Source organism: Myxocyprinus asiaticus, chromosome 40 (assembly GCF_019703515.2).
Source record: "Myxocyprinus asiaticus isolate MX2 ecotype Aquarium Trade chromosome 40, UBuf_Myxa_2, whole genome shotgun sequence".
Lineage (NCBI taxonomy): Eukaryota > Metazoa > Chordata > Actinopteri > Cypriniformes > Catostomidae > Myxocyprinus > Myxocyprinus asiaticus.
Genome location: NC_059383.1, coordinates 30929186 through 30955701, shown reverse-complemented (window position 1 = coordinate 30955701; position 26516 = coordinate 30929186). Strand labels below are relative to the sequence as shown.

General features: G+C 38.4%; 2 protein-coding genes across 5 annotated transcripts in view; one reads left to right on the top strand and one right to left on the bottom strand.

Moving 5' to 3' along the window:
* The window catches only part of LOC127430573 (probable voltage-dependent N-type calcium channel subunit alpha-1B), a 192544-nt gene that overhangs the window by 72335 nt on the left and 93693 nt on the right, over window positions 1–26516 (bottom strand). For all 3 annotated transcript variants that reach the window (XM_051680419.1, XM_051680421.1, XM_051680422.1), the window contains exons 10-12: window positions 7682–7797; window positions 6396–6485; window positions 500–589 (exon numbers count right to left, since the gene is read on the bottom strand). In XM_051680419.1, the coding sequence (XP_051536379.1) occupies window positions 500–589; window positions 6396–6485; window positions 7682–7797 (296 nt within the window). The remainder of the gene's footprint in view (window positions 1–499; window positions 590–6395; window positions 6486–7681; window positions 7798–26516) is intronic.
* LOC127430585 (GTPase IMAP family member 8-like) lies at window positions 16492–24573 on the top strand. Of its 2 annotated transcripts, none has more exons than XM_051680450.1 (7): window positions 16492–16655; window positions 16785–16876; window positions 16985–17704; window positions 21401–22111; window positions 22212–22336; window positions 22429–23065; window positions 23909–24573. In XM_051680450.1, exons 2-7 carry the CDS (start codon window positions 16813–16815, stop codon window positions 24181–24183), a joined length of 2532 nt encoding a protein of 843 aa, XP_051536410.1. In that variant the 5' UTR covers window positions 16492–16655; window positions 16785–16812; the 3' UTR covers window positions 24184–24573. The 2 variants fall into 2 exon arrangements, with proteins under 2 accessions (XP_051536410.1, XP_051536411.1); XM_051680451.1 differs by having other exon boundaries at window positions 16493–16647.

Sequence of the window (26516 nt, the reverse complement as noted above, 5' to 3'; positions counted from 1 at the left end):
TCAATAAGCTGGGCAGAGACAGACGAGTGTTTAAGAATATAAATTATTCTATCGGCCTCATAAATCTAAATATGAAGAGAGCATCTACTCAAGCATTAATGATTTTAAGTATTCATCAAGGCAGAATTAACACACAGCTGTTTCCCCTGATAAGTTCCCTGATCCTTTGCTTCCCCTTCTCGTTTTCACACACTTCAGCAAATGGGCACATTCACGCTAATCTGAGACACTTGACACACATATTTCAAGAGTCTCTGTGGAGGCTTTCAGTTCACTATTTACCACAGTCAGCAATATGATTCCTTTTTTTTTTTTTGCTGATAGCTTGTGACTATATGGTTCAATAAAAATTCTGTTAGAAAATGCTGTTTCATGCAGAGTATGGTGAAAAGTATATTTCTGTTTGATGAAAATCGAAAAAGTAATATTAACCATCCATAGTTGTCAAATGTTGATCGATCAGTTTGTGTTAGGGGCCAGGTCAAAGGTCAAATCTTACCAACAGAGGAGATGTCTGTGAAATGTTCCTCTCCCTCCTCAGCACTGATAAGGTCGTTTCTACCCTTTCTGGTCTTTGCTCTTTTCAGGACTGAACATGTAAATGTATAATCACACACACACACAAATCACACAATGTTCAGAGAAACAAAGTTTATGATAAAACTGAATATTGTATGTGTCAGTAGTGAGATCACACCATTAGCACATGCTATATATTTGGTAGTGGGATTGCATGTTGGTGGGAACTGAAAATTGATGTGAGATTACGGGATGAAGAAAAACAAATGGGTGCAATCTATTTGTGTAGTCTCAAAACAATCAACCATTTAAGGGCAAAACAATACGGCATATAACATCTTCATGAAATAAAACAAGAACTCAATTTTTACAACCCTGTGATGGTTTTCATAATAAACTCAAATAAGGAGCAATTGGTTGCTGTGCAATCAATCTTTACATTAAATCTATTTGAGGCCATCTCATAACATAAGCAGTATAGTCTACATCTATGAATCTCTGGCTACAGTAAGTGATGTGTTCATACTACAAGACTGATCTTACTGTGACTCATCAGTTAAGTGCAATTATAGGAAGCAGAGTAACAATACACAAGTGTGACTGCACACCAAGCCTGGGTTTTCCTTTCCACCCCCATCCCACATTCCCTTTTATCTCTTTATTTCTCTCCCCAACTCCACTTATTACAGCTTGAGAAGGAATTGCTGGTAACCTCAGTTTAATCACCTGCCCTGAGCCAGATAGTGGAGATATATATATAACACAATTAAAGACATTCTGTTATAACATGAGATATGAACAATTTCTGCTTCACCAAATTTAACTTTCTTGTAACCATGTCATCTTAAATCACAGCAAGTTAGCAGGCCTTTAAATGGCATAAAACAAGTGATAGATTTTTTTGTCTGTTAGGACACTACGCTTTAAAAGTTGCATAAAAGGCAGCTAAAATGAGTGCAGCCATTCTCTTGTGTAGTATTTGTGAGTGCAACTACTCTAATCCAGTTATCCCAGTTGTCTTAATCCCTACAATTACTTCTGGATTCTACAACAGCCCTAATTGAGAGATATTACAGGCCTTGATAAGAAAGAGACATTGGGGAAAGAGTGAGAATGCAAGCAAGAGAGAGAGAGAAAATAGTTGGCAATAAGGAAAAACAGAAGAACAAATAGAGGTGAACAGGTGATAGAAAAAAGTGGGAATTTAAGAAAAGCACAAATTATGTCAATTTCACAATGGAGCAAAAAAGCAGGAGCTCCCTTTTAGAAACTCCAACAAACTTCACAAAGTACCTTTGACTAATAGCTACACTAAACAGCAGAACTGAACATAGACAATGACGGACAGCTTGGGAATTGTTAAAGACTTCATGAAATTGCTTGACAACTGCAGTTCCCTATCTGTCACTCACTCGACGTTGTGTCGATGTAGTGACACTAGGGGTCACTCTTGGGAGCCCGAGACACCTCTGGTCTTTGATAAAAGGCCAATGAAAATTGGCGAGTGGTATTTGCATGCCACTCCCCCGGACATACGGGTATAAAAGGAGCTGGTATGCAACCACTCATTCAGATTTTCTCTTCAAGCCGAACGGTCATGCTCATTGAGCTGAATACTACTGTTCATTCACCTCTGCTGGATCTGACGGCGCATTTCAGCGGCTTCTCCCTCCTCTGCACTGGTGCACTGCAGAGAACACCCTGGGCGCTTCGGCAGAAAAACTAGAGAGTATATTTTCTGAAAGAGCTTTTTCCCTCTAAAAGAGTATATATTTCTCTAAAAGAGCACACACACGGAATGTAAAGACGCGTCTTTTTAAAGATGCCTTTCCGATTGTGTGTTATTCCTGGTTACGGTCGTTATCTCTCAACTTCGGATGGTCATGATCGCTGTCTTTCGTGTCTGGGCGCAACCCACAAGGAGGCAGCGTTTGTGGATGGTTCATGTTCTCACTACGAGAACATGACCATGGCAACGTTGCGGTCGCGGCTTGCTTTCTTAAGAAAGCAAGCCACCCCAGCGGCTCCCCGCCTCGGTCCTTCTACCTACGGGTATGAGGCCAGCGCGGCTAGCACTGGGGGCGATTTGGGGACCCCAATGGGATCGTCTCCGCCGGGTATCCCCCCGCGGACCTCCCATTCCCCAGTACGCTTGTCTGCCCCAATCGGGCTCCCGGATGAGTTCGCCCGTTCAAACAGAAAACAGCGGTTCCACTGAAACTTTTTCAGAGGCTCCTGGGGCATATGGCTTCCTCTGCGGTGGCCACCCCACTCGGGTTGATGCATATGAGGCTGCTTCAGCACTGGCTCCAGACTCGAGGCCTGAGATGGGCATGGCGCCATGGGACACATCACGTGGCCATCACGCCGGTATGTCACCGTCTTTTCAGCCCTTGGACTGACCTCTCATTTCTACGAGCAGATGTTCCTTTAGAACTGGTCTACAGGCACGTCATGGTCACGACAGATCGAGCTGGGGTGCTGTTTGCAATGGGCACGCAGCCGCCGGCCTCTGGACGGGCCCGTGACTGCATTGGCACATCAACTGCCTCGAGTTGTTGACAATTCTGCTCACCCTGCGGAGGTTCCGGCCGTTGATCCAGGGCAAGCACATGTTAGTTCGGACAGACAGCATGGCAACGGTAGCATATGTCAACTGCCAAGGCGGTCTGCGCTCTCGTTGTATGTCACAACTCACCCGCCGTCTCCTCCTCTGGAATCAGCAGCACTTCAAGTCGCTGTGAGCCACTCACATCCCGGGCAACCTCAACACTACAGCGGACGCGCTGTCACGGCAGTTTACCCTCAGGGGAGAGTGGAGACTCCACCCTCAGGTGGTCCAGCTGATTTGGAGTCAATTCGGACGGGCACAGGTGGACCTGTTGGCCTCCCAAGAATCCTCCCATTACCCGCTCTGGTACGCCCTCACCGAGGCTCCCCTCGGCATAGATGCGCTGGCACACAGCTGGCCCCCTGGCCTACGCAAATGTGCATTTCCCCCAGTGAGCCTACTTGCACAGACCCTGTGCAAGGTCAGGGAGGACGAGGAGCAGGTCGTCCTGGTAGCACCCTACTGGCCCACCCAGACATAGTTCTCGGACCCCACGCTCCTCGCGACAGCTCCCCCCTGGCGAATTCCCCTGAGGAAGGACCTTCTTTCTCAGGGACGGGGCACCCTCTGGCACCCGTGCCCAGACCTCTGGAATCTACATGTCTAGCCCCTGGATGGGACGCGGAAGACCTAAGCGGTCCACCACCCGCGGTGGTAGACATGATCACTCAGGCTAGGGCCCCCTCTATGAGGCGCCTGTATGCCTTTAAGTGGCGTCTGTTCGCTAAGTGGTGTTCTTCCCGACGCGAAGACTCCCAGAGATGTGCAGTCGGATCAGTGCTTTCCTTCCTGCAGGAGAGGCTGGAGGTGTACGTTGCCGCCATAGCAGCACACCATGACTCAGTCGATGGTAAGTCCTAAGGGAAACATCAGGTCCCTAAGAGGCGCCAGGAGGCTGAATCCCTCCAGACCGCACCTCGTTCCCTTATGGGACCTCTCTGTAGTTCTTCAGGGTCTAGAGAGAGCCCCCTTTGAGCCTTTGCAGTCAGCCGAGCTTAAGGCACTCTCCTTCAAGACTGCCCTCCTGACTGCACTCACTTCCATCAAGAGGGTAGGTGACCTGCAAGTGTTCTCTGTCAGCGAAACGTGCCTAGAGTTCGGTCCAGGTTACTCTCACGTGATCCTGAGACCCCGACCAGGCTATGTGCCCAAGGTTCCCACCACCCCTTTTAGGGACCAGGTGGTGAACCTGCAAGCACTGCCCCATGAGGAGGCAGACCCAGCCCTGTTGTTGCTGTGTCCGGTGCATGCTTTACGCATCTATTTGGATCGCACGCAGAGCTTTAGAATCTCTGAGCAGCTCTTTGTCTGCTTTGGTGCACAGCAGAAAGGAAGTGCTGTCTCCAAGCAGAGGATTGCCCACTGGCTCATTGATGCCATAACTATGGCATATCTCGCCCAAGACATGCCGCCCCCGGTAGGGCTACGAGCCCATTATACCAGAGGTGTAGCGGCTTCCTGGGCCCTGGCCAGAGGTGCCTCTCTAACAGACATTTGCAGAGCAGCGGGCTGGGCAACACCCAACACCTTTGCAAGGTTCTACAACCTCCAGGTGGAACCGGTTTCATCCCAGGTAGTGGCATGCAACACAAGCGGATAAGCCCGGGATAGCTGGCCAGGTGTATCGCTTGCACATAGCACCTTCCACCTCTCTTGGAGCTGAAGATGTGCACCATTAATTCCCAGTAGTGTTCACAAACTTTGTTCACTGGTTGACTTCCTCCGAGCCCTGTGGCAGTCGAGTTTTCGGAGAGACTCGCTGCCGGCCCAGTACAAGTGCTAACTAAGAGTCCTGTTCTGGGGTAAGTGCTCTGCATGTGGTGGTTCCCTGTAAGGCTAACCCCATGCGATATATATCTTCCGCTAGTTCATTTCCCTGTTGGCAAACTGCGTCTTCCTATGGCAGAGCCCCTCTGCCCCAGTCTCCATGTTTGTAGTAACTCCTCCCCCGTTGGGTAGGATCTACCTTGAAGACTCTCCACATGGTTGGAAAGACCATGTGACATATTCTTCCACTTAAATATCCCCCCCCCCCTTTGGGCGAGGTGTGGTCTCCGCGGTGTCTTCCCCTTGGGAGGGACACCCCCCGACTAGACCTGGCGGCCCAGTCGGATAATCCCCCTTCTTTTTTAGGGAGTGGAAAAAGAGAAGGGGAAAAAGGCCACGACTGGGTTAAGCCTGTCTCTATCTTTTGGGTAGTTGACTTGTCCCTAAAGGGCTGTTCGACACTCATGACTATGTTGGGGGAGGTTACGTGTCGACCTGGTATGCTGGCTATGAGGCACACAGTAGTCTGCCCACCACACACCACCAGTTCACGTAACACAGTTCAGCCAATTGTGGCGTTTCTTATAGGGACCCCTAGTGTCACGACATCGACACAACGTCGAGTGAGTGACAGATAGGGAACGTCATGTTTACTTGTGTAACCTCCGTTCCCTGATGGAGGGAACGAGACGTTGTGTCCCTCCAGCCACAATGCTGAACTACCTGCTGAAATGGCCGGACCTTATATCGGCTCCTCAGCATAAAACCTGAATGAGTGGTTGCATACCAGCTCCTTTTATACCCGTATGTCCGGGGGAGTGGCATGCAAATACCACTCGCCAATTTTCATTGGCCTTTTATCAAAGACCAGAGGTGTCTTGTGCTCCCAAGAGTGACCCCTAGTGTCACTACATCGACACAACGTCTCATTCCCTCCATCAGGGAATGGAGGTTATACAAGTAACCATGATGTTTCTTTGCTGTGTTGACACACATTTCCTACTGAAACAGGAAGTTGGGGTGGGACATATCAAAGCCAATAGCCTTTAGTTTGTTTCATAGCCATAAACAATTGCTACTTGCTATTGCTAGTCAGGTGGCAAGTGGTAGGAGGGGACATTCATACTCTAGAGAGCATTTTATTGGACACATTTCTTTTTAAACTTTTTACTCCTTTTAGGAGTACACTAGCATATATATGGCCTCAAGCTAACACACATGGACTGAAAGCCACACAACTTGCATTTATGGAAAAAAAAATAATTCATTTGTACAACATAAGTGTTCAATTCACCTATCCAGCAACTGTGCCCAGGTGAAAAGATCAAACTTCAAACACAACTGAACCCATCCAAAAGCCATCTTTGCCCCTTTACTGTCCAAAATTATGGTCACATATGAGGGCTCATGAAATGAGTGGTCATACCTTCCACTGGCCTGGTTTATCATAGAATATACTATGGTAAACCAGTCCTATGGACCCTTGCCCTCTTTTCACCTGGGTTGTTCTGTTTCCTCTTGTACCACGCACCATCCAGAGGGGATTTCTCCTCCGCATTCTGGTCCTCCTCTGCCAGCAACACCTCCTCTGTAACAAACAAATATCAAAGAGTATCAGTAAAACATTCAAACATTGCAATCAACCAAATCATACCAAGTTTAAAACAAATTATGCATTTTCAGTTGTTCTAAAAATAGTTATATTTTCTAAACCCAGTATGTGAAATGAACATTAGTGAAAGCTGCAATACGGAAGAATTTTTTGTTAAAATGAGCAAAATGCCATTATTGATTGAGTACATAAAAATTAAAAAAACAGTGTTCAAAACAATGTACTTACCTTAAACCATTTCACTATGGTAAACCTATAAAAATAATTTGTATTTTGAGCTCTCGGGTCGGAATTGTCACGAAATCACAGGCTTATGTCATTCATCCTTATGTCATTACGTCATGTCCGTAAACACAGAAAAGAAGTATGTGCTCTCACGTGTTCCAGCTGGGGAAACTACACTGTTCAGTTCAGTCAGTCACAGTTACACAGTTCAGGACAGCATTGCTGCAGTCTGGATGAATGTTTATTTATGTTTGGCAAAGTTCTTTACTTGCTATAATGCTTGGATATGTTGTCTGGTATGGTTGTTGAAGCTGATATTGCTTGTCATGCTCGAATGAATCGAACATTACTCGTGTGTTAACCAATCGCGATGTATATACACTGTCGAGTGAAGATACTATAACATGTTTACTAATATTCATGACTTCTGACTAACAAACATTAATAGTAGATAAAACACTTGAATGATCATACAGTATTAAAATATACTGGTAACTGGTGGTGGTTTGTTATCAATGTATAAGCCCTTTGAGTGTAGTGTAAGAAAAGCACTACAAGTGTAAAATTCATTCAAAATATGTAAATACGAGTGTTGTTTATCTTTATCAAAGCAAGTAATATTTTGGTTTTAAATGTTTAATAGAATAACATAATATCAACATGTAAATAGCACGTTATGACTTCGGTTCTGAATATCTCCCAGACATTATTACACACAAGGGATATCCAGGTAAGCTCAAACCATGAGATTAATCCACGCAGGAGAGCAGTGCCAAAACACAACTCACATAAAGTGCTGTTCGGCAAATTGCTTGCAATTGTAAGTTTCAACCACAGATGTCGCTAGAGAGCACACAGTTCCGTAGTGCATCTTTAAGGAACAAGTGTTGAATAGAATCTACAAGATATTGTAAAAGTGACATGCAAAGAAGGATGTTTGGACTAACCCGCCTTGCAGATCCACTCCAGGTAGCCAGTGAGCTCTCTCTCAATCTGCTGCTGTCTGCGGAGTTTCAGAAACTCCTGCCTCTTCTCCACTCGCTCTCTCTCTTTGGCAAACTCCCTAAGATCAAACATACATACAGTCAAGGCCGTAACCATGTCTTGAACATTTTTGGGGACCAAACCATTTTGGGGATGGGCAGGTCACGGGTGTTGAAGTCACAAATATAATGGTTCTATATTTTGCATTAAAATACTAAAGGCGCTGAATGCAATAATTTCCGGAATAAAGCCCAACATTTGAATAATTTTTGGTTTTAAAAATATGTTTTTTGATACAACATTTCAACCGTAAAATAGTGGGCAAGCCTTGCATGTTTAGTTAGTTCCTTACATCTTACATGGCACTAGCATTCTTAACCTGAACTGTTGACATTCCAGGTGCATGGTGCTGGAATAACTAGATTTACACTTAGCTACTATGTGTCCTGCATTCTTTGATTTGATTGGCTATCTCAAATGACATTGACGAGCGATGTTAGACCACTGAGCATGCAAAAAAAATAAACTTTTTTAAAACCATTATGTTTTTCCTGCAACAACTTAACGACAATTAGATAGCGGAGCATAATGGACAACAGCAATATATATATATATATATATATATATGCATTTTGGCAATTTGGCCATAACTGATAATTGAGGGGGACATGTCCCCCTCAATGTATATTGTCGTTATGGCCCTGCATACAGAAGAATTTACAGACAATAATTAATTTCTGCAATTGGAAAAATAAGAACAGTCAGGTATTATTAAGTAGCCTAAAGTCTGAAGAAACATAAATCTTTTAAGAAACAATGTAATGTGTTTTATGCCTTGAAAACATTTGGTTTTATGTGATGTATTGAACTTTCTTATTGTTAATTCTGCTGATTTAAATGTCACCAAGGTACTAGGTTATCTAGCTGGCTAACATAAATAAGGTTATGTTGAAATTGTGAGAATGACTTGTAATAATATTAGAAGAGACAGTAAGAAAGTTGTAATTTAAAGACTAACTAGTCATGTTTTGTATTGTACAGTATGGCATCATTTTTCATCAAAAGTGTGTTTATTAATTTATAGCTGTCATTGAGTTACAGTATAGCTGTGTAATTTGTAACTATTATTATGAATTAAAAGCAAATTTTCTTTCTGTGTATACTTATATATTTAACAAAAAATATAAATGTTTTTCTGGCACATAGTATATTATTGCTAAATATAAAACTATATATATATATATATATATATATATATATATATATATATATATATATATTTGTTTTTTGTGATGGGGACAGTGAAAACTTTGGCAGGTGAAGAAAATCTGAACTACTGGCCCCACTAAGCCAGCAGGAAAAAAAAAAAAAAAAAACAATATCATATACCGTATATATATATATATATATATATATATATATATATATATATATATATATATATATATATATATATTTATATATATTTATTTATATATATATTGTTGAGCTCTGGGAGTAGAATAAAAATGAATCATTCAGCTTATCTGCATCCACTGCAACAAAACTGCACTAACAATGATAAACTGATTCAGCATCATCATACTTATGACAGAACACCTAAGCCTCTTAAGGGTTCTAGTTACTAGAAATATACTACCATATGCTATTTAATAGTTAATGTTACTAGTACTTGCAACTGTAAAATTAGTTTCAAAGAAAGACAAATTTACTTTGCATCAAAGAACAATTCATAGAGCAGAGCCATGCAATAAATACTGTGGGGTAGCATTCAGCACTAATTGTTCTTTTAATTTTTCTAAACAATAAGGACTAAATGTCTGAGATTCTTCATTTCACATGACCTTCAACCTGTAGACTGCAAATCTAGAAAAAAAGACGCATTTTCTGTTTTACTTCCATTTCAGCAGTTAAACAACAACCAGATGTGACGCACCAGACAAGATGACAGGTATGTTTTGACTAGAAGAAAAAAAATGTGTTGAAAGCCTCAGATAGTACTCATAAGGGGGTAGAAGTAATTTACAGATGAATACATGTTGCTATTTAGTTCTAGGTTCTATGTCAAAAGCTTATCAATATCTACGCAACTAATATCTAACAAAAATATTTTGCCAGCTACGTGATACCATTTTTGTTCAGCTTACACACTGTAACATCTAATTATGAACCAGCCAAGATCACTTGTAAAATAATTTAAATGTAATAAACCACTAATTAAATTTAGGGAATAAGAACTAAAGGTCTAGAAAAGAGGAAACATGTCTGGACAAGGACAAGAAAAAGTGGTGTTGAAAAGTTGCCCCACATCACTTTCTGGTAAGGTGTTTTATAACATTTTCCTTTTATATACTGTATATCATGTCTACAATTACACCAAAGAAATACCGTGTTTTTAAAGCAACATTATGACAGCGGTCTAATCAAAAAATCTAATTAAATGTTTAACTATTTTTAAAGACTCTCAGAGATAGAATCGTATTTATTGGGGGCAGGGAGTTAATTGGAACAGAAGCAACTGGGAAAAGTTCAACAGGAAACATAATTCTGGGAAGAAATGTTTTTGAAGTTGAAAGAAGAACTGCACGGTCTGTTCAAGCTGAAGGAGAAATACATGGAAGACATGTTACTGTGGTTGATACGCCAGGCTGGTGGTGGCATTACTCTGTGGAAGACACTCCAATCTTTGATAGACTGGAAATCATGAGATGTCCAAAACTGTGTCCTCCTGGACCTCATGTCTTCCTTCTAGTCATTCCTGTAGATTCTGCTTTTCCAAAAATCTATAGAATGGCATTGCAGAAACAGCTTATGTTTTTGTCACAGAAGCTCTGGGGATACACTGTTGTGTCATTTACCTCTATTGCTACATATAATGATAAAACTTTTAAAGAAAATGGCCAGACTTCCTATGGATGTCAGAAAAGATTTCATGTCCTTAACATTAACAACAGGGATGACAGCACTCAGGTGATTACACTGCTGGAAAAAATTTAGAAAATGGTAGCCCAAAACAATGGACATTATTTTGAAAATGTCTCTGTGGGAGACAAGAGAGACCATGTAAGAGAGGAAAGAGTGAAACCAAGAATTCTTGCTTTGAGAAGACAAAAGTCTGAACTTAAAGAATGCACAAGAGGTAAGAAATTATTACACCAGTAACACATAAATTAAAAATTTAGCTGACAGGAAATTTTGGTTTAATATTTAATTGACTGATATTTTATGCAGTCATTTAGTGCTGGGGAAGTTTAACAAAGTGTTATCATGCTATCCCTGTTTTATAAGCCAAAATATTTGCAAGTGCAGAATTAGCAATAAGAAAAAATATGTGCCTTTTTAGATAAGGAGCAACATCTAAATGATATGCGCATTGTGATACTTGGAGCATCATGGGCTGCAAGGAGCTCTGTAGGCAATGCTATTCTCGGTGAAGAAGTTTTTGAAGTTGACGATTCAAGAACAACAGTCCGTTGTGAAGTCAGTCATGCTGAAGCGAATGGAAAACAGTTGACAGTGGTCGACACTCCAGGCTGGTCCACTTTAAAAGACACCAGAGATGGACAAACTGGAAATTAGACACAGTGTATATCTACAGTGTGTCCACCTGGTCCACATGCCATTCTTTTAACTGTTCCCATTTCCATAGCATTTAACAAATCGTATCAAACTGCTGTGGAGGAACATATTGGTCTTTTGGGGAAAAATATCTGGAGCCATACAATCATGCTGTTCACAAGAGGAGACTGGCTTGGGGACACAAGCATGGAGGAACGAATTGAAATGGAAGGAGAGCATCTTAAGTGGCTGACTGAACAATGTGGAAACAGATACCATGTTATCAACTGTAAGAATCACACTGACAGCACCCAAGTCATAGAAATCCTTGAGAAGATTGATGAAATGGTGATGGAGAACAACAGAAGTCATTATCTACCAGAAAAGGAGAGAGATGCATCTATTGAGCTTGAACTGAAACTGAAAACTGCCCAAATAAACATGATGAAAATAAGCAAAAAAGGAGATATCCTTCAACAGTTACTTAAGGGTAGGTACCCTATATATTCCTTACTGAGACATAAGTTGCCTATTTAAGTTATTAATGGCAGATAATACATATTCAGCCACTTCTTAACAATAGATGCAAATCTTTCAGATGTGAGAATCGTGCTTCTTGGAGGAGTAGGGGCTGGAAAGAATATGTTAGGGAACATCATTCTGCAGGATATTGTTTTGAGGATATGACAAAAGAGGTATTTCATTCCACAAGGAAGTGTTAACCTTTACAACCAGTAATATTACTTCCTGTATTGTAATTTCAATATTGTAGTTTGTCATCTTATATCAACTGTCGTTATTATTATAACATCATTGTTGTTCTATTTAAGAGTATAAAAAACAGACAAGAACAAGGCAATGTGTGATGCACCAGAGGAAAGCGGATAGATGGCAGGTCTCTGTGGTTGACACACCAAACTGCTTCAAATTAACAGTGAAAAATACAAAAGAAATTTTACGCAGTGTGACAGTTTGCTAACCAGGTCCACATGCATTCCTGCTGGTGTTACCTGTACGAAAGTCTTTTCAAAGAGAGCTCAACAAACAGTGGAGGACCTTATGAAGCTTTTGGGGGAGAGTGTCTGGAGACATGCTCTGATTTTATTTGCTTATGGACACTGGATAAAGGACAGGTTGGTTGAAGAGTACATTGCATGTGAAGGAGAAGCACTGCAATATTTGATAAGAAATTGTGGAAACAGATATCATGTCCTTGTTAATAACTAATAGATCTCAAGTAAAAAAAGATGATTGAAGTAATGGCAGCAAGAAACAGAGGTGAATACATCACTCTAGAGAACAAAGAAAGAAAGCCACTTACAGCAATGCTTAGTGAGTCAAAGACTCTGACTGAACATTAATGGAATAAGTGTTAAGATGAACTCATAGAGAGGATGTTGGAAGGCAGCATAGGTGGATCTGGATGCAGAATCCAAGCAGTCATCACACATAAAAGAGGAAGCTTTGATTTCTCCTTCTCAAATAGTAAGTTTCTCCGCTACTACTAGAATGTCATTACACGACTGTGCTAGAGATGTTACCCACACCCCCCTTCTTATAAACAATATCGTCATTGCATTGAACTATTACATACTGTTTGCATGCACTGTGTATATGCAAACAAATTCCCTAACAGCAATCAATGCATTTTCAATGAGTGGAGAATCATTGTCTGACAGCTCTAGTTTATATGGATAGAAGCCTTGAACCCTGCTGTCAGGGTATCTCAATGGCTCTGGCTTTACAGATATCATGCAGCATCAACTGGATATGACACTGTGAGCATTACATCAAGTTTCCAAAACCAAAAGTTAAAAGTGTCAGTGATGATATTCCAGTGCCCAAATACCATCCCAGTGATATGGACACTTTGAAACATGGCAGTGATGTGAGAGCAAAAACATGCAAAATCATTTTCAATATAGAGCTGTTTGTTCTATACATCCCACACTGTGTAAAGTGTTGTCAGCTTTTAATTCTTAAGTTCTGATCATTATTTGATTAGCAGCAGTTCAGCAAACATCTCACAGAAGTGTTTTAGTTGAGCAAATATTAACGAGAGTGAAGTCGCACAGCTTTTTTATGGCATCCGTCACATCCAGACAATCCGTGCTATGCATGATTGGAATTAAATGTTTCTATTTGTTTTTGTTTTTGATTAACAAACTGTAAAGAACAGAAAGGATATTAAAAGAGACATTGTTCAATGACAAATGGATTGCCTGGACACATTACACAGAACAAGTCAAACCAAACTTTTTCTCTCAACACGCAGTAAAAGGATCTCGCTGCTTACGTTTTCACTGGTGAGTGAAAAATGTTGTTGTATATTTGAGTGCTTTACTTGCATCAATCTTGGATTTAAGAATCAATATCTGGATCATTCAAATGAAAATTGCAATGCATCAAAAATGTCATATTTTTAAACAAAGTCTGAACTCAAGAATTAGTAGTTTACCCTAGTCATTTGTATAAGCCAAAAATGTTTGGAATCGGATGCATGTAAACCTGGAGTGCTTTACATTCACAGCGAACCATAACCAGAGCCTATTCACTTTGATGTACACAGTACATGCAGACTAAGTATATTACTGCAGCGTTTTGCACTATAATAATCACACAGTGAACTTACACTATCTGTATATAACAGATTTGTATTTGTACATATGTATTATATATATATATATATATATATATTATTTTTTTTTTGTCTTAATGTGTATTTCTATACATGTATTTTCTATTCGCATTTCATTATTTATTTATTTGTATTTTTATTATCTCTGTCTTGTTGTTGTATTGTTTGTGCACTGGAAGCTTCTGTCACCAAGACAAATTCCTTGTATGTGTAAGCATACTTGGCAATAAAGCGCATTCTGATTTTGATCACAGTGCTACAAAGAAGGGTGAAGGTAAACAGTGACATGATACAACATGACTAGAAATTCCAATGTGATGTGAGTGCATAACGGTGGGGTTGGCAAGTTTCCCAACAACTGGTTCAGGTAGTTCTTTTCATTTTTTTTCTTTTTTTTTCTTTTTATTCATCTTCCTTCATGTATGTCATGTCGGTAATTTTAATGTAACTTTACAATTTTATGTTAAGTGCTTATAAAGCACTGAATGCGAGATAAATACAATTACATTTGTTTCGGCTACAACTCAACAATTATAGAATTTTCAATGCGGAAAAACCCTGAAAACGTCACCCGCCAAAGTGGCTAGTAAGAGTGACGGAGTTACCCACTGCTGCCGTGATCTACCCGCACTTGGCGGATAGGTGGGTGTTAATGTCAAGCACTCGTATCACGAAATTTCAGCACAGTCTCAGAAATTATGCTTGAACAAGAAGTTTATCCTCTGTGCTGGTTTATGTGTTTATTGAAAAATTATCCTTACAATAATAATAATATGGTATTACATTTTTTCTTATATATAAAAAACAACAGAAAATGACAAACTTGAGAATAGAAGCAGTTTGTATCAATGTCCAACTGGTCCAAATGCCATTCTGTTAACTGTTTCCCTCACCATAGTATTTAACAAGTCTGTTCATACAGGGCTACATTAACACATTAGTCTTTTAGGGGAAAAGCTCTGAAACCATCCAGTTTTAATGTTTACCATAGGAAACTGGCTTGTGGAAACAGATGCCATGTTTTAAACCATAAGAATCACACTGACAGCACAAAAGTCAAACTTTGAGGAAAAAAAAAAAAATGATTTTTAAGATTTACACATTTGAATTTCATAATAAAATTCACTCAGATTTCATTTAGTAATCTTTAACAAAATAAAATGTAAAAAATGAAATATATAAAGTTTTATTAACATATTTTTGTAAAAAATGACAAAATGTTGATTAAATATTTATGATATTGGGGTGTGTAAATCTTAGAAACAGGATAACAAAATGTTTTGAGTGTAATGGATAAATGTAGTAAATGTTGTATACATAAAAATTAGGCTGAGCAGGCAGATAAAATAGAACAGACTCAGGTTTACAAGCCCAGTTTCCTGTGCCTGAAGGTGCAACAGTCAGGAGTCAGGACTCCATTTCTTCTGATAATTAGTCTTAGCTTTTATTTGATGTTATAAATAAAACACTTTAAACTGAAATTTCTGTAAATTGTGCATTTTCATTCATGACGAAACGAGCAGCAGCATGGACCTATATGACTTATAACCAAGTTCTTTGACCCATTAATAGAACAACAAGTAGCTATTAAATAAATAATTTAAATATATAACAGTAGCTTCATTTTAAGAATACATAAAGGTAGGTCAAAAACATCCTGCCGTGCATGCATGAAATCATGTGACAAATGACAAAACAAAATATTTACAATACACCAAGTTTTTTTGAGAAATACTATGTCCATCTGGAAATCTAGATTTCTATAGCCAGTCATCTGAAAACCAACAGATGGAGACATCACATTTTAGGCTGACTTCATGTAAGCAAATCACCATGCCATATTTTTTTTAATGGTCTTGTTTAAAAATTGAAACAGGTTACAGACAACATGCAGGGAAGAAGAGTAAAGGAAAGCATAAACAGGACTGGACGTGAAAAAAACTTCCTGTAAAGTGAAAAATAGATGGCCTGTGTCAAAGGAATGAATAAGAATAAAGGCCATGTTCTTTTACAAACCAGGTTAAATCTGTTAGATCACCCACTCCAGCTGACATATTGAAGGTGTAACACATAGCCTTAAACATAACACATGTAAGCTAATAAACTGAAGGCTTATCTTTATTATCTAAATCAGAATGGGAATAAAGGTGAGTGTGAGAACCCAGATTTAATAAACTTATGTATGCTTTTATGTTGGGTATTTTTAAACTTAATCATCTTTGTGTGCAAATAAAAATTGAATTATTAGTGTGATAACAAATTTGCTTGAAACGATACCACATTCATATTCATACAAAATCATTATTAACAAATGATAAAAATTTTCACTAAACAGTTTTTGATGTCTTGTCAAGACATCTGTAATTCTTTATTCCTACACAACTCTGGTGTGAATGACAAATTTGATAAATATTCGCTGCAATTTTTAGCCTTAAGCATTACGTTCAATGGAGTCACTCATAGTTAATATGGCAAAGGTGGCAAAGTAAAGTTCATGTTTGAAGAACTGGCAACCTCTAGACTAGATGTAGAAAAAAGTAAGGGAGAAAAACAAGAGTGTCATGTTTCACTTTCGTTTTAGCTTTTATACAACACCAGGAAGTGTGAGACAGGTTTGGATTTTGACTCGGATAACAAAGTCTGTATAAAACATATGTAGAGGCAATTTATATTAAACCCATTTTTCCTCAAATTTCAAAAAGCCTTGCTAACATCTGTGCAACTGCTATAAATGTAAGCTGGTAAGAACATTTTACCATAAGCTAACTTTTAGCAGTCATGTTTGAATTACTTACAAATCTATCCAATTTCTAATAGCCAAGATTGTTTGTAAAGTAATGTTAATGAAATGTACCTGTGAAACTATTTAGAAACGAAGACAAAGTAAAAAGGGAAAACATGTCAGAACAAAGGACAGGTCATGACATGGTGGTGTTGGAAGGCTCTTCGACTTCTGGTTCCAGTAAGTATTTAAATGCAATCCTCCTTTTATTTATGTCATGTCTCCTTACAAATACTCACAAATAGTGCAACTTCATGTAACTATACATAAATAACATTTTTTTCTTAGATAAAAGGCTCTCTGAGATAAGAATCATAATGATTGGTGGTCGAGAGTTAGAGGGAAAAAATGCAAGTGGAAAAAGTTCAGCAGGAAACATCATACTGGGAAGAAATGTTTTTGATGTTGGAAGAAGAACTGCACGGTCTGTTCAAGCTAGGGGAGAAGTACATGGAAGACATGTTACTGTGGTTGATGCTCCAGGCTGGTGGTGGCATTACGCAGTGGAAAATACTCCAATGTTTGATAGACTGGAAATCATGAGAAGCCCAATACTGTGTCCTCCTGGACCTCACGCCTTTCTTCTGGTCATTCCTGTAGATTCTGTTTTTCCAAAGGTCTATAGAATGGCTTTGGAGGAACACCTGGTGGAGATTTTGTCTAAGAATGTCTGGAGTCACATCATTGTGTTGTTTAGCTCTATTGCTCCATATAATGATATAACTTTAAAAAACAACCTTAGAAACTGGCCAGATCTTCAATGGCTTCTAAAGAAGTGTCAAAACAGATATCATGTTCTTAATATTAACAACAGTGATGACAGTTCTCAGGTGATCACACTGCTGGAGAAAATTGAGAAAATGGTCTCCCAAAACAATGGCCATCATTTTAAAATCAGCAAAAGAGTGTCTGCAGCAGAAAAGAGCAAGAAAGCTGCAAATGAAAAAGCCAAACAGAGAATTCTTGCTGTGAACAGGCAAAGGACTGAACTTCAAGCACGCATTAGAGGTAAGAAATTATTACATACTAGACCTATAATCGGTTTGAATAAAGATAGACCTATAATCAGTTTATAATCATTTGACTTACAATTTGATATTAATTTCAGTTCTTTAATATCTGGTTTACTGCTAAATGCCTTTTGGTTGGAATAGCACCCAAAAAAATTCTTAGTGTTCAACATGAAGCGGCAGTGTTCACAGGTCTATTAACTTAACAGAGAGACTATCTGCACTAGGTGTAAATAGCACCTGCAACAAAGCATCGCTATTTGCACTCCAGTAGTCTGGGTGAAACACAGAAATTGAAGACAAACTGCACCCCTTGTGTCGCTCAGAAGCACAGGGTGTAACTACAGAGTGGATGTGCTTTTCTCGAGCTGATGACCCGGTTTCGACCCCACCTATTGTCCTACTCTAAATAAACACAATAACATGTTGCAGTGATGCCCTATACTGTATGTTAACATAAGAGATACAAAGAGTATCTGCCACTATTTGCACCGGGGTGCAAATAGCATCTAACACTATTTGCACCTAGTGCAAAGAAGATGCTTTTTGTTGATATTTACACTTAGTGTAATGTTTTGTTTGCATAATTCTTAAATAAGTTATTATTATTATTATAAAAAATATTTATTATGCATGTTATATTTTTGTTGTAGTCTAATGATTAAGTTAATACTGTGATAAAAAGCAGAAATACAACAATAATAAATTGGCAGAAGCTATTTATGTTATTTTTAAAATTGGTTAAGAATATTGGTTATCATAATGTTAAATAAAAATAATCAGTATTGGTCAGTCATAAAAAAATAATAACATTGATTGTTCTCCATTACATTCGTTACACCTTAGGTAATAAATAAGTATGAAAATATGAAATACTGCTATGTCATTAGGGTTAGATAATTACCTACATTTTTGGTTTGATTATTATTATTCATATATTGCACATGAGTCGCATGACTGTATCATCCAGCACCCTGCTGTCACTATTCCATAACATAAAATGGAATAGTTCTCTGTGGCCTACATAGGGTGAGGAATACATTTAGACCCTTAGGTTATACACAGCAAGGGTAAATTGCACATTATCTCTGTTTAAATGTGTGTTTTGACTTAAAGGTGCACTAAGTACATTTTTGCCAATTAAAAAAGTTATACAAATAAAGACATGAATAGCATTTTTTAGAAATATGTTGAAAAGTATGTTCACTCACATGAGATGCAGACTCCAGTTATATCAGAAACCTAATAAAAGCTGTTTAATTTTACATGGAGCGGGTCACCCCCTCATGGGCGCTGCCATGTTGACAACACATGACACTGTGTCAAACAGTTGACTGAGTAATTATAATAATAACATGTTTAATTTATATAGGTCTTTCAGCCAATGTTCAAACGTAAATGTACATGTAAACAAAACAAGCAAACCAAACCATAAAACAACAAACACAATACACTTATAACAAACAACAATGGAGCCAAAGTTAACAGCATCCTCCTGAGAACCAAGCATGACTGCCGTGTGCATTTTTCATTACCCTTTTTGATTTGTAACTAGTAGCACCTAGTAAACAAGCAAAAAAAAAAAAAGAAATCTAAAGCAAATAGTTTTCCTAAATATTTATGTGCTCATATGTGGACAGCGGGACTAGGTTGTGAAATATTAAATAATACCAAGCTATAGAAAGTCTAATTTTTTTAATAAAATTGTTTATCATGTTTCCAGGAGTGTTGGTAATTCATGTTTTTGAGATGGTACAGACAGCTGGTTTTCTGTAAAGCTGATTTGGAACAATGCGTATTGGAAAAAGCACAAATAAAAAACCTATACAAATACAAATTATTTGACTTGATTTGACTTTTGTTACCATGCATTTTTCTATTTTGGCAACAAAATCTCAATTTTCTCTCTTTGCACTGTCAACCAAACAAGTGATAGCCAGTGCTGAAGCATTTTACTAATCAGAAATAACAACAAGTAATTCTGATTCAAAGTAATGGCCAGCATCATACAATCACTGCAAACATGTTAAAATAAAATTATACATTGTAAATTCTAAATCTATGAACTGATTACCATTGTCCCATGTCTGCCAAACATGTTGAGTGGTCAAAACATCATCTGCAGCCTGAAACTTAACTTTTGGTCGGATGTTAGGAGTGAATGCACTGAGCTGCATAGGAAAGCAACAGAATGCTCCTTTGCTACCTATTTAGTGAATGACTTAGCCTCCAGCATCCTGTCTGTCCGCACGGGTCTCAGAACAGTTCGAGATGCACCTTATTTTCATCCTAACACCATATAAAGCCTCTGAAAGCCAAAAATGTTTTCTCAATTTGAAAATGCACAGTAAATATAGGATTTCTAATGAAAAACTAGCGCTATTGTCCACTATAGTGTATATTTTGTTCAACAACGTGGCGTTTCACGATAAATCAATCAAATTTAAAAAATGGCATATCGGTTGAATATAGAGACTCTGATCTTTTGACTCAAACAGGTTTCAATGTAAAAACTTAATTAGGTTTTTGTTGGTGCCTCTCCCAAAGACAAACTCCGCTGTGATTGTCACCATGTTGTTTTGTCACATGATTCTGTGCGTCGAAAGTTTAACCCTTTCCTGACAGCCCAGAGTCTTCTGAACTAAGATCAGTCAGTTTAAATGAATTTAAATTATGTGTTGCAAATAGCAAAGCCAAAATACAACGTCCATGCATGTGGATGCGGGGTCGCACGAGGGTATAGTCCAGAGTCATGGTATGGTATTGATAAACAGGAGTGGATTTTAACACTTTACTGACAGCCCAGAGTCTTCTGAACTAAGATCAGTCGGTTTAAATGAATTTAAATGATGTGTTGCAAATAGCAAAGCCAAAATACAACGTCCATGCATGTGTATGCGGGGTCGCACGAGGGTATAGTCCAGAGTCATGGTATGGTATTGATAAACAGGAGTGGATTTTAACCCTTTACTGACAGCCCAGAGTCTTCTGAACTAAGATCAGTCAGTTTAAATGAATTTAAATTATGTGTTGCAAATAGCAAAGCCAAAATACAACGTCCATGCATGTGGACACGGGGTTGCATGAGGGTGTAGTCTAGAGTCACAGTATGGTATTGATAAACAGCAGTGGATTTTAACCCTTTACTGGCAGCCCAGGGTCTTCTGAACTAAGATCAGTCAGTTTAAATTAATTTAAATTATGTGTTGCGTATAGCGAAGCCAAAATACAACATCCACGTGTGTGGGTCACATGAGGGTATAGTCCAGAGTCATGGTATGTTACTGATAAACAGGAGTGTGATACACCAGACAGTCCAAACAGGATGAGTAAAAGTGAAAATGAATCGACAGCACTCCAGGACGATGAGTGTGCTGAGAGTCTCTGCTGCTCGTGCTGTTGTAGTCAAGCATGCTATCAGACAAGCAAAAGCATTTTCAAGATTGATATTTACGTGGATTTATAATAAATATATCATTAAATGAAAAAAAAAAACTCTTCTGGGGTCTTGTGTTGACAAATTAATCTTTTGTAAAAATACAAAATAAAAAAATAATAAGGAAAAAAAGTGCTTCATGTCACATTGCCTGAAATGTTAAACTGTGCTGAATAGCAGCACATTGTCATCCAGGTCATGTACCAGAATTTTCAAAATTATTATAATGGTACACATTTATTTGACCTCTCCTTTTAGATCAGGAACAACATCTCACTGCTATACATATTGTGATACTTGGAGCATCATGGGCTGCAAGGAGCTCTGCAGGCAACCTCATTCTGGGCGAGGAAGCTTTTCAAGTTGATGAATCAAGAACAACAGTAAGTTGTGAAGTTAGTTATGCTAGAGTACACGGGAGGCACCTCACAGTGGTCGACACTCCAGGCTGGTTGTATCAATATCCTCTTAAAAAGACATCAGAGTTGGACAAACTGGAAATTAGACGTAGTGTGTATTTATGTCCTCCTGGTCCACATGCTTTTCTGTTAACTGTTCCCATTGCTACAGCATTTAACAAGTCTTATCAAAAAGCTGTGGAGGAGCATATGGGACTTTTAGGGGAAAAGGTCTGGAACCATACAATCGTGCTGTTCACCAGAGGAGACTGGCTTGGGGATACAACCATTGAGGATCGTATTGAAATAGAAGGAGAGCATCTTCAGTGGCTGATGGAAAAATGTAGAAACAGATACCAGGTTTTAAACTGTAAGAAGCAAACTGATACCATACAAGTCACAGAACTACTTGAGAAAATTGAGGAAATGGTGATGGAAAATAACGGCTGTCACTACGTACCAGATGAGGAGAGCAATCCATCCACTGAGCTTGATTTGAAGCTGAGGAAAGCCAAAATATACATGATGCAAGAAAGCAGACAAAGAGATTTCCTTCAATTGCTGCTTAAAGGTATGCAGCATTTCCAAAATGCATTCACAAATAAGTTAAATTAGATAACAAAATAAGTAATTATTTGTAGAAAATACACACTGTAAGATTTCTTTTGTAGCACTTGAAAGGAAAAACAATCTCACAGAAGTGAGGATTGTGCTTCTTGGAGGAGAAGGAGCTGGGAAAAGTATGTCAGGAAACATCATTCTGCATGGACCTTTTTTTGAGAATACGGTATTAGAGGTAGTTCACTTTAATGAATATGTTATATACTGTATATGTATGTACTGTATACCTGTAAATTATCATTGTAATAATATTATCATTCTGTCTAGGGCTTTAAAACCCCAACAAGAACAAGGCAATGTATGATGAAACAGAGGAAAGTGGAGAGATGGCAAGTCTCAGTGGTTGACACACCAGGCTGGTCCACATCAACACTTGAAAATGCAAAAGAAATTTTACGCAGTGTTACAGTTTGTTCACCAGGTCCACATGCATTCCTGCTAGTGTTACCTGTTTGTGAGTCTTTTACAAAGAAATCACAACAAACAGCATATGAATTAATGAAACTTTTTGGTGAGTGTGTCTGGAGACACACTATTATTTTATTCTCTGGACACTGGCTGAAGGACAGACCAGTTGAAGAGTACATTGAATGTGAAGGAGAAGCTTTGCAAGAGTTGATAATAAAGTGTGGAAACAGATATGTCCTACTTAGTGACTGGGGTAATAGATCTCAAGTGAAAAATCTGCTTAAGATGATTGAGGAGATGGTGGCAAGAAACAGAGGTGAAAACTTCACCCTAGAAAAGAAAGAAAGACAGCCAAAACTCCTCCAGTGGATCACTGGAAAGACACTGACTGAAGAGGAGTGGAATAAACGTGAGGATGAACTTATAGATAAGGCTTTAAAGGCGGCACTGGTGAATCACAGACGAAGGGGAAGCTTTGAGCACCCAATTCCAAGTAGTAAGTTTCTGCCCTGCTACCAGAATGTTATTTTATATATATATATATATATACAAACACACACACACACACACTACTACTTTTGAAACCCTTGACTGAAATGTTTCTCATGATCTTAAGAATCTTTTGATCTGTAGGCGTATGCTTAAATATTTGAAATTAGTTTTGTAGAAAAAAATATAATTGTGCCACCATATTAATTTATTTCATTATGAAACTAACATTTAAAAAAAAAAATGTTTTTGAAATGGATGACTTTGACCAAATAATAAAGAAAAGCAGCCAATAAGTGCCCAACATAGATGGGAACTCCTTCAATACTGTTTAAAAAGCATCCCAGGGTGATACCTCAAGAAGTTGGTTGAGAAAATGTCAAGAGTACATGTCTGCAAATTCTAGGCAAAGGGTGACTACTTTGAAGATGCTAAAATATAACACAGTTTTGATTTATTTTGGATTTTGTTTGGTCACAACATAATTCCCATAGTTCCTTTTATGTTATTCCATAGTTTTGATGATTTTACTATTATTCTAACATGTGAAAAAAAAAATTATAATAAAGAATGAGTAAGTGTTTCAAAACTTTTGACCATTAGTATGTATATATATATATATATATATATATATATATATATATATATATATATATATATATATATATATATACATATACATATACACACACACACACACGTATATATACAGTATATGGACTAAAAGCAACATCCTTGTAATCGATGAATGACATAGACTTAAGTGAATTCCAGTGTAGCTGAACTGGTGAACATGCATGCACTGTGTATATGCAAACAAAATCCCTAACAGCATTCAATGCATTTTCAGTGAGTGGAGAATCATTGTCAGACAGCTCCAGTTTATTTGGAGCAGAAGTCTTGAACCCTGCTGTCAGAGTATCTCAATGGCTCTGGCATCCAAGATCTGACGGAACATCATCTGGATATGAAACCATAAGCACTACATCAAGTTCTCAAGACCCAAATAATGAAAGTGTCAGAGATAATATTCTAGTGCACCAACACCATCACATTGACATGGACACTCTGAAACATGGCAGTAATATGAGAGAGCAAAAACATGCAAGATCACATTCATTATAGAGCTGTGTGTTCTATACATCCCACACTGTGCAGATGTATAAAGCAAATTTAGTTGATGCTTTGATATAAATACCACAGTTTTGTTAGTTTTTAATTCTTGATTTTGGACTTTGTTCACCAAAATGTCCTAGTTAATTTTTTTCTAAATTTCCATTCTCATTGTGAAGAAGACAGTGTGAGCTATGGATCAACAGTTTTAATATGTGTGTTTAAGTGTGTTCACACTGTTTCTGTGGATTGATATTATGATCATATATGCATAAGAAAGAAAATTGCCTGATTAACGATATGACTGCATAAAACAGTTTGATAATGTTATGTGTTATAACCTTATGGTGTGTTCATTTAACAATATATTAAAGAAAAATAAAATGTCTGTGATTACTGTAATGACTGTTAAAGTGACAATTTCTATGTCACTAGCATCACTAAACGGAATTCAAAAATAATTATTTTCACAAAGGTTTATTTGCAATGGATGTTAAGATTTTCAGTGTAAAATGACTTCAATTTCAGGTTGTTTCTCACAAAAAATATCATATACCCTCTGTTACTTTCTTGCGTATTTTTACATTAGTTTGAGTGTTGATGGTGAATGTTGAGTGGTTGGAGACCTGGGAATAGATTTTCGTGAGTGCGCAAAGTGCAGCGCTACGCACAACGACCGTGCGCAACGTTCTGTCCAATAATCATGAGAGTGCTAATTCTAATCACAATTTTTGTGCTAGCGCAAAGCGCAAGTGGGCATTGGTTAGAGTGTTGGCGCTTTTGAGGGTGTATGCGTGCAAATAATGGGTGTATTGTAGGTTAATGAATTGGCGCAAAACACAATTTGCTACTTTCCTGAGAAACAGGTTGTTGCACTAACACGTTTGAAAACCACGTTTTAACTCATGCAAAGTTTCCTGCATTTGCATTTGGAAATTCCACAAGCAGGTGGAAATAAAAAATATAGTGGAACATCAAATTATGTCCATAACGATCAGAGTTGTAGCCATCTTATATGAAACAAAAATGTATGAGATTTGTGTTATCTATACTGTAGGTTTATTTTTCAATTATTATTATTGTTTACATTTACAATTGTATTCATGATCTATTTTGTAAAGGTATTTTTCCACCTGTTTTCGGAGAGTGATTTTTAAGTCACTGCAACACAGGCCGGTGGAAGAAGTTGGAGATAGTCAAATATATGTAATTGGTATGATTTTTTGACCACTTCGTTATACTGATTATATTTTCAGTTTGTTTGAAGTATAACTTATTTAGAAATATTTTCGGTTTCATTTTTTCATGTTTCAATAAATGAATTTAATTCTTCCAAATCAAAATCGACTGGTAGAAGTGAAGTGCATGACAGTGCAATCACTGTTAATACTAGCCATGATTTGTGTGTCAGTAGATAAAAATGATTAATAATACTTACATGCTCTGTAATTTAATGGAGCCTACATCCATATTCTGACGAGAATCACATTTTCCATGCTTACAAAAGGAGCGTGTCACTGTTATAGAAATATGCCTGACATTCATCAAGGACAAGGCATAATGCACAAAAGAATGTCTCGGTTACGTATGTAACCTCGGTTACCTGAGATGAGGGGAATGAGACATTGCTTGACTAAGCTGACGCATATGGGGAGTGTCCTTCTACACAACCTAGTTGAAACCTCTCTACAATAAAGCCAGTTCTAATATTGGCTATAGTGTTTGAGCCCCGCCTTTTTAGGCATGAAGCTGTCCACTATAAAAACAGGTGCGCAAACACGATTCCTCAGAATTTTCTGACTGAGGGACAAAGAGCGCATCGCTTGCACCTCAAAGAACTCTGAGTCTTGTAGTGTGGCCAGCTTACGCAATGTCTCATTCCCCTTGTTCCCCTCATCTCAGGGAACCGAGGTTACGTATGTAACCGAGACGTTCCCTTTCGACTCAGTACACTTGACATTGTGTCACTAAGCTGACGCATGTGGGGAACAGAGTCCCATCACGCCGCACTACACAACATAACCTTCCAGAGAGGAAACATGATGCTGCAGTCCCATGGGACGGCAACTGACATGAATATGCCGCAAGTGAATGACCCTCATATAAGCCAGGTGACCGTATCAATGATCCAGGGAGAAAGTCTTCGCTTGGAGACAGACATTCCTTTCGTGCGTCCTCCATAGCACACAAAGAGTCAGTCAGACAGTCTGAACTAGTGTGTGCACTCAACTTATGTGTGTAGCGCTCACAAAGGGCATAACAAATGCAAGGACTGTTCCTCATCTGAATTAAATGGAGGAGGGAAAAAGTCTTGAAGGTGAACCACCTGTTTTCTGAAGGGCGTG

Coding starts and splice junctions, on each gene's coding strand:
- LOC127430585 (XM_051680450.1), top strand. CDS start 16,813: ATGTCAGAACAAAGGACAGGTCATGACATGGTGGTGTTGGAAGGCTCT. Junction 22,112..22,211: donor CCTTCAATTGCTGCTTAAAG/GTATGCAGCATT, acceptor TTTCTTTTGTAG/CACTTGAAAGGAAAAACAAT. Junction 23,066..23,908: donor TGAGCACCCAATTCCAAGTA/GTAAGTTTCTGC, acceptor ATGCATTTTCAG/TGAGTGGAGAATCATTGTCA.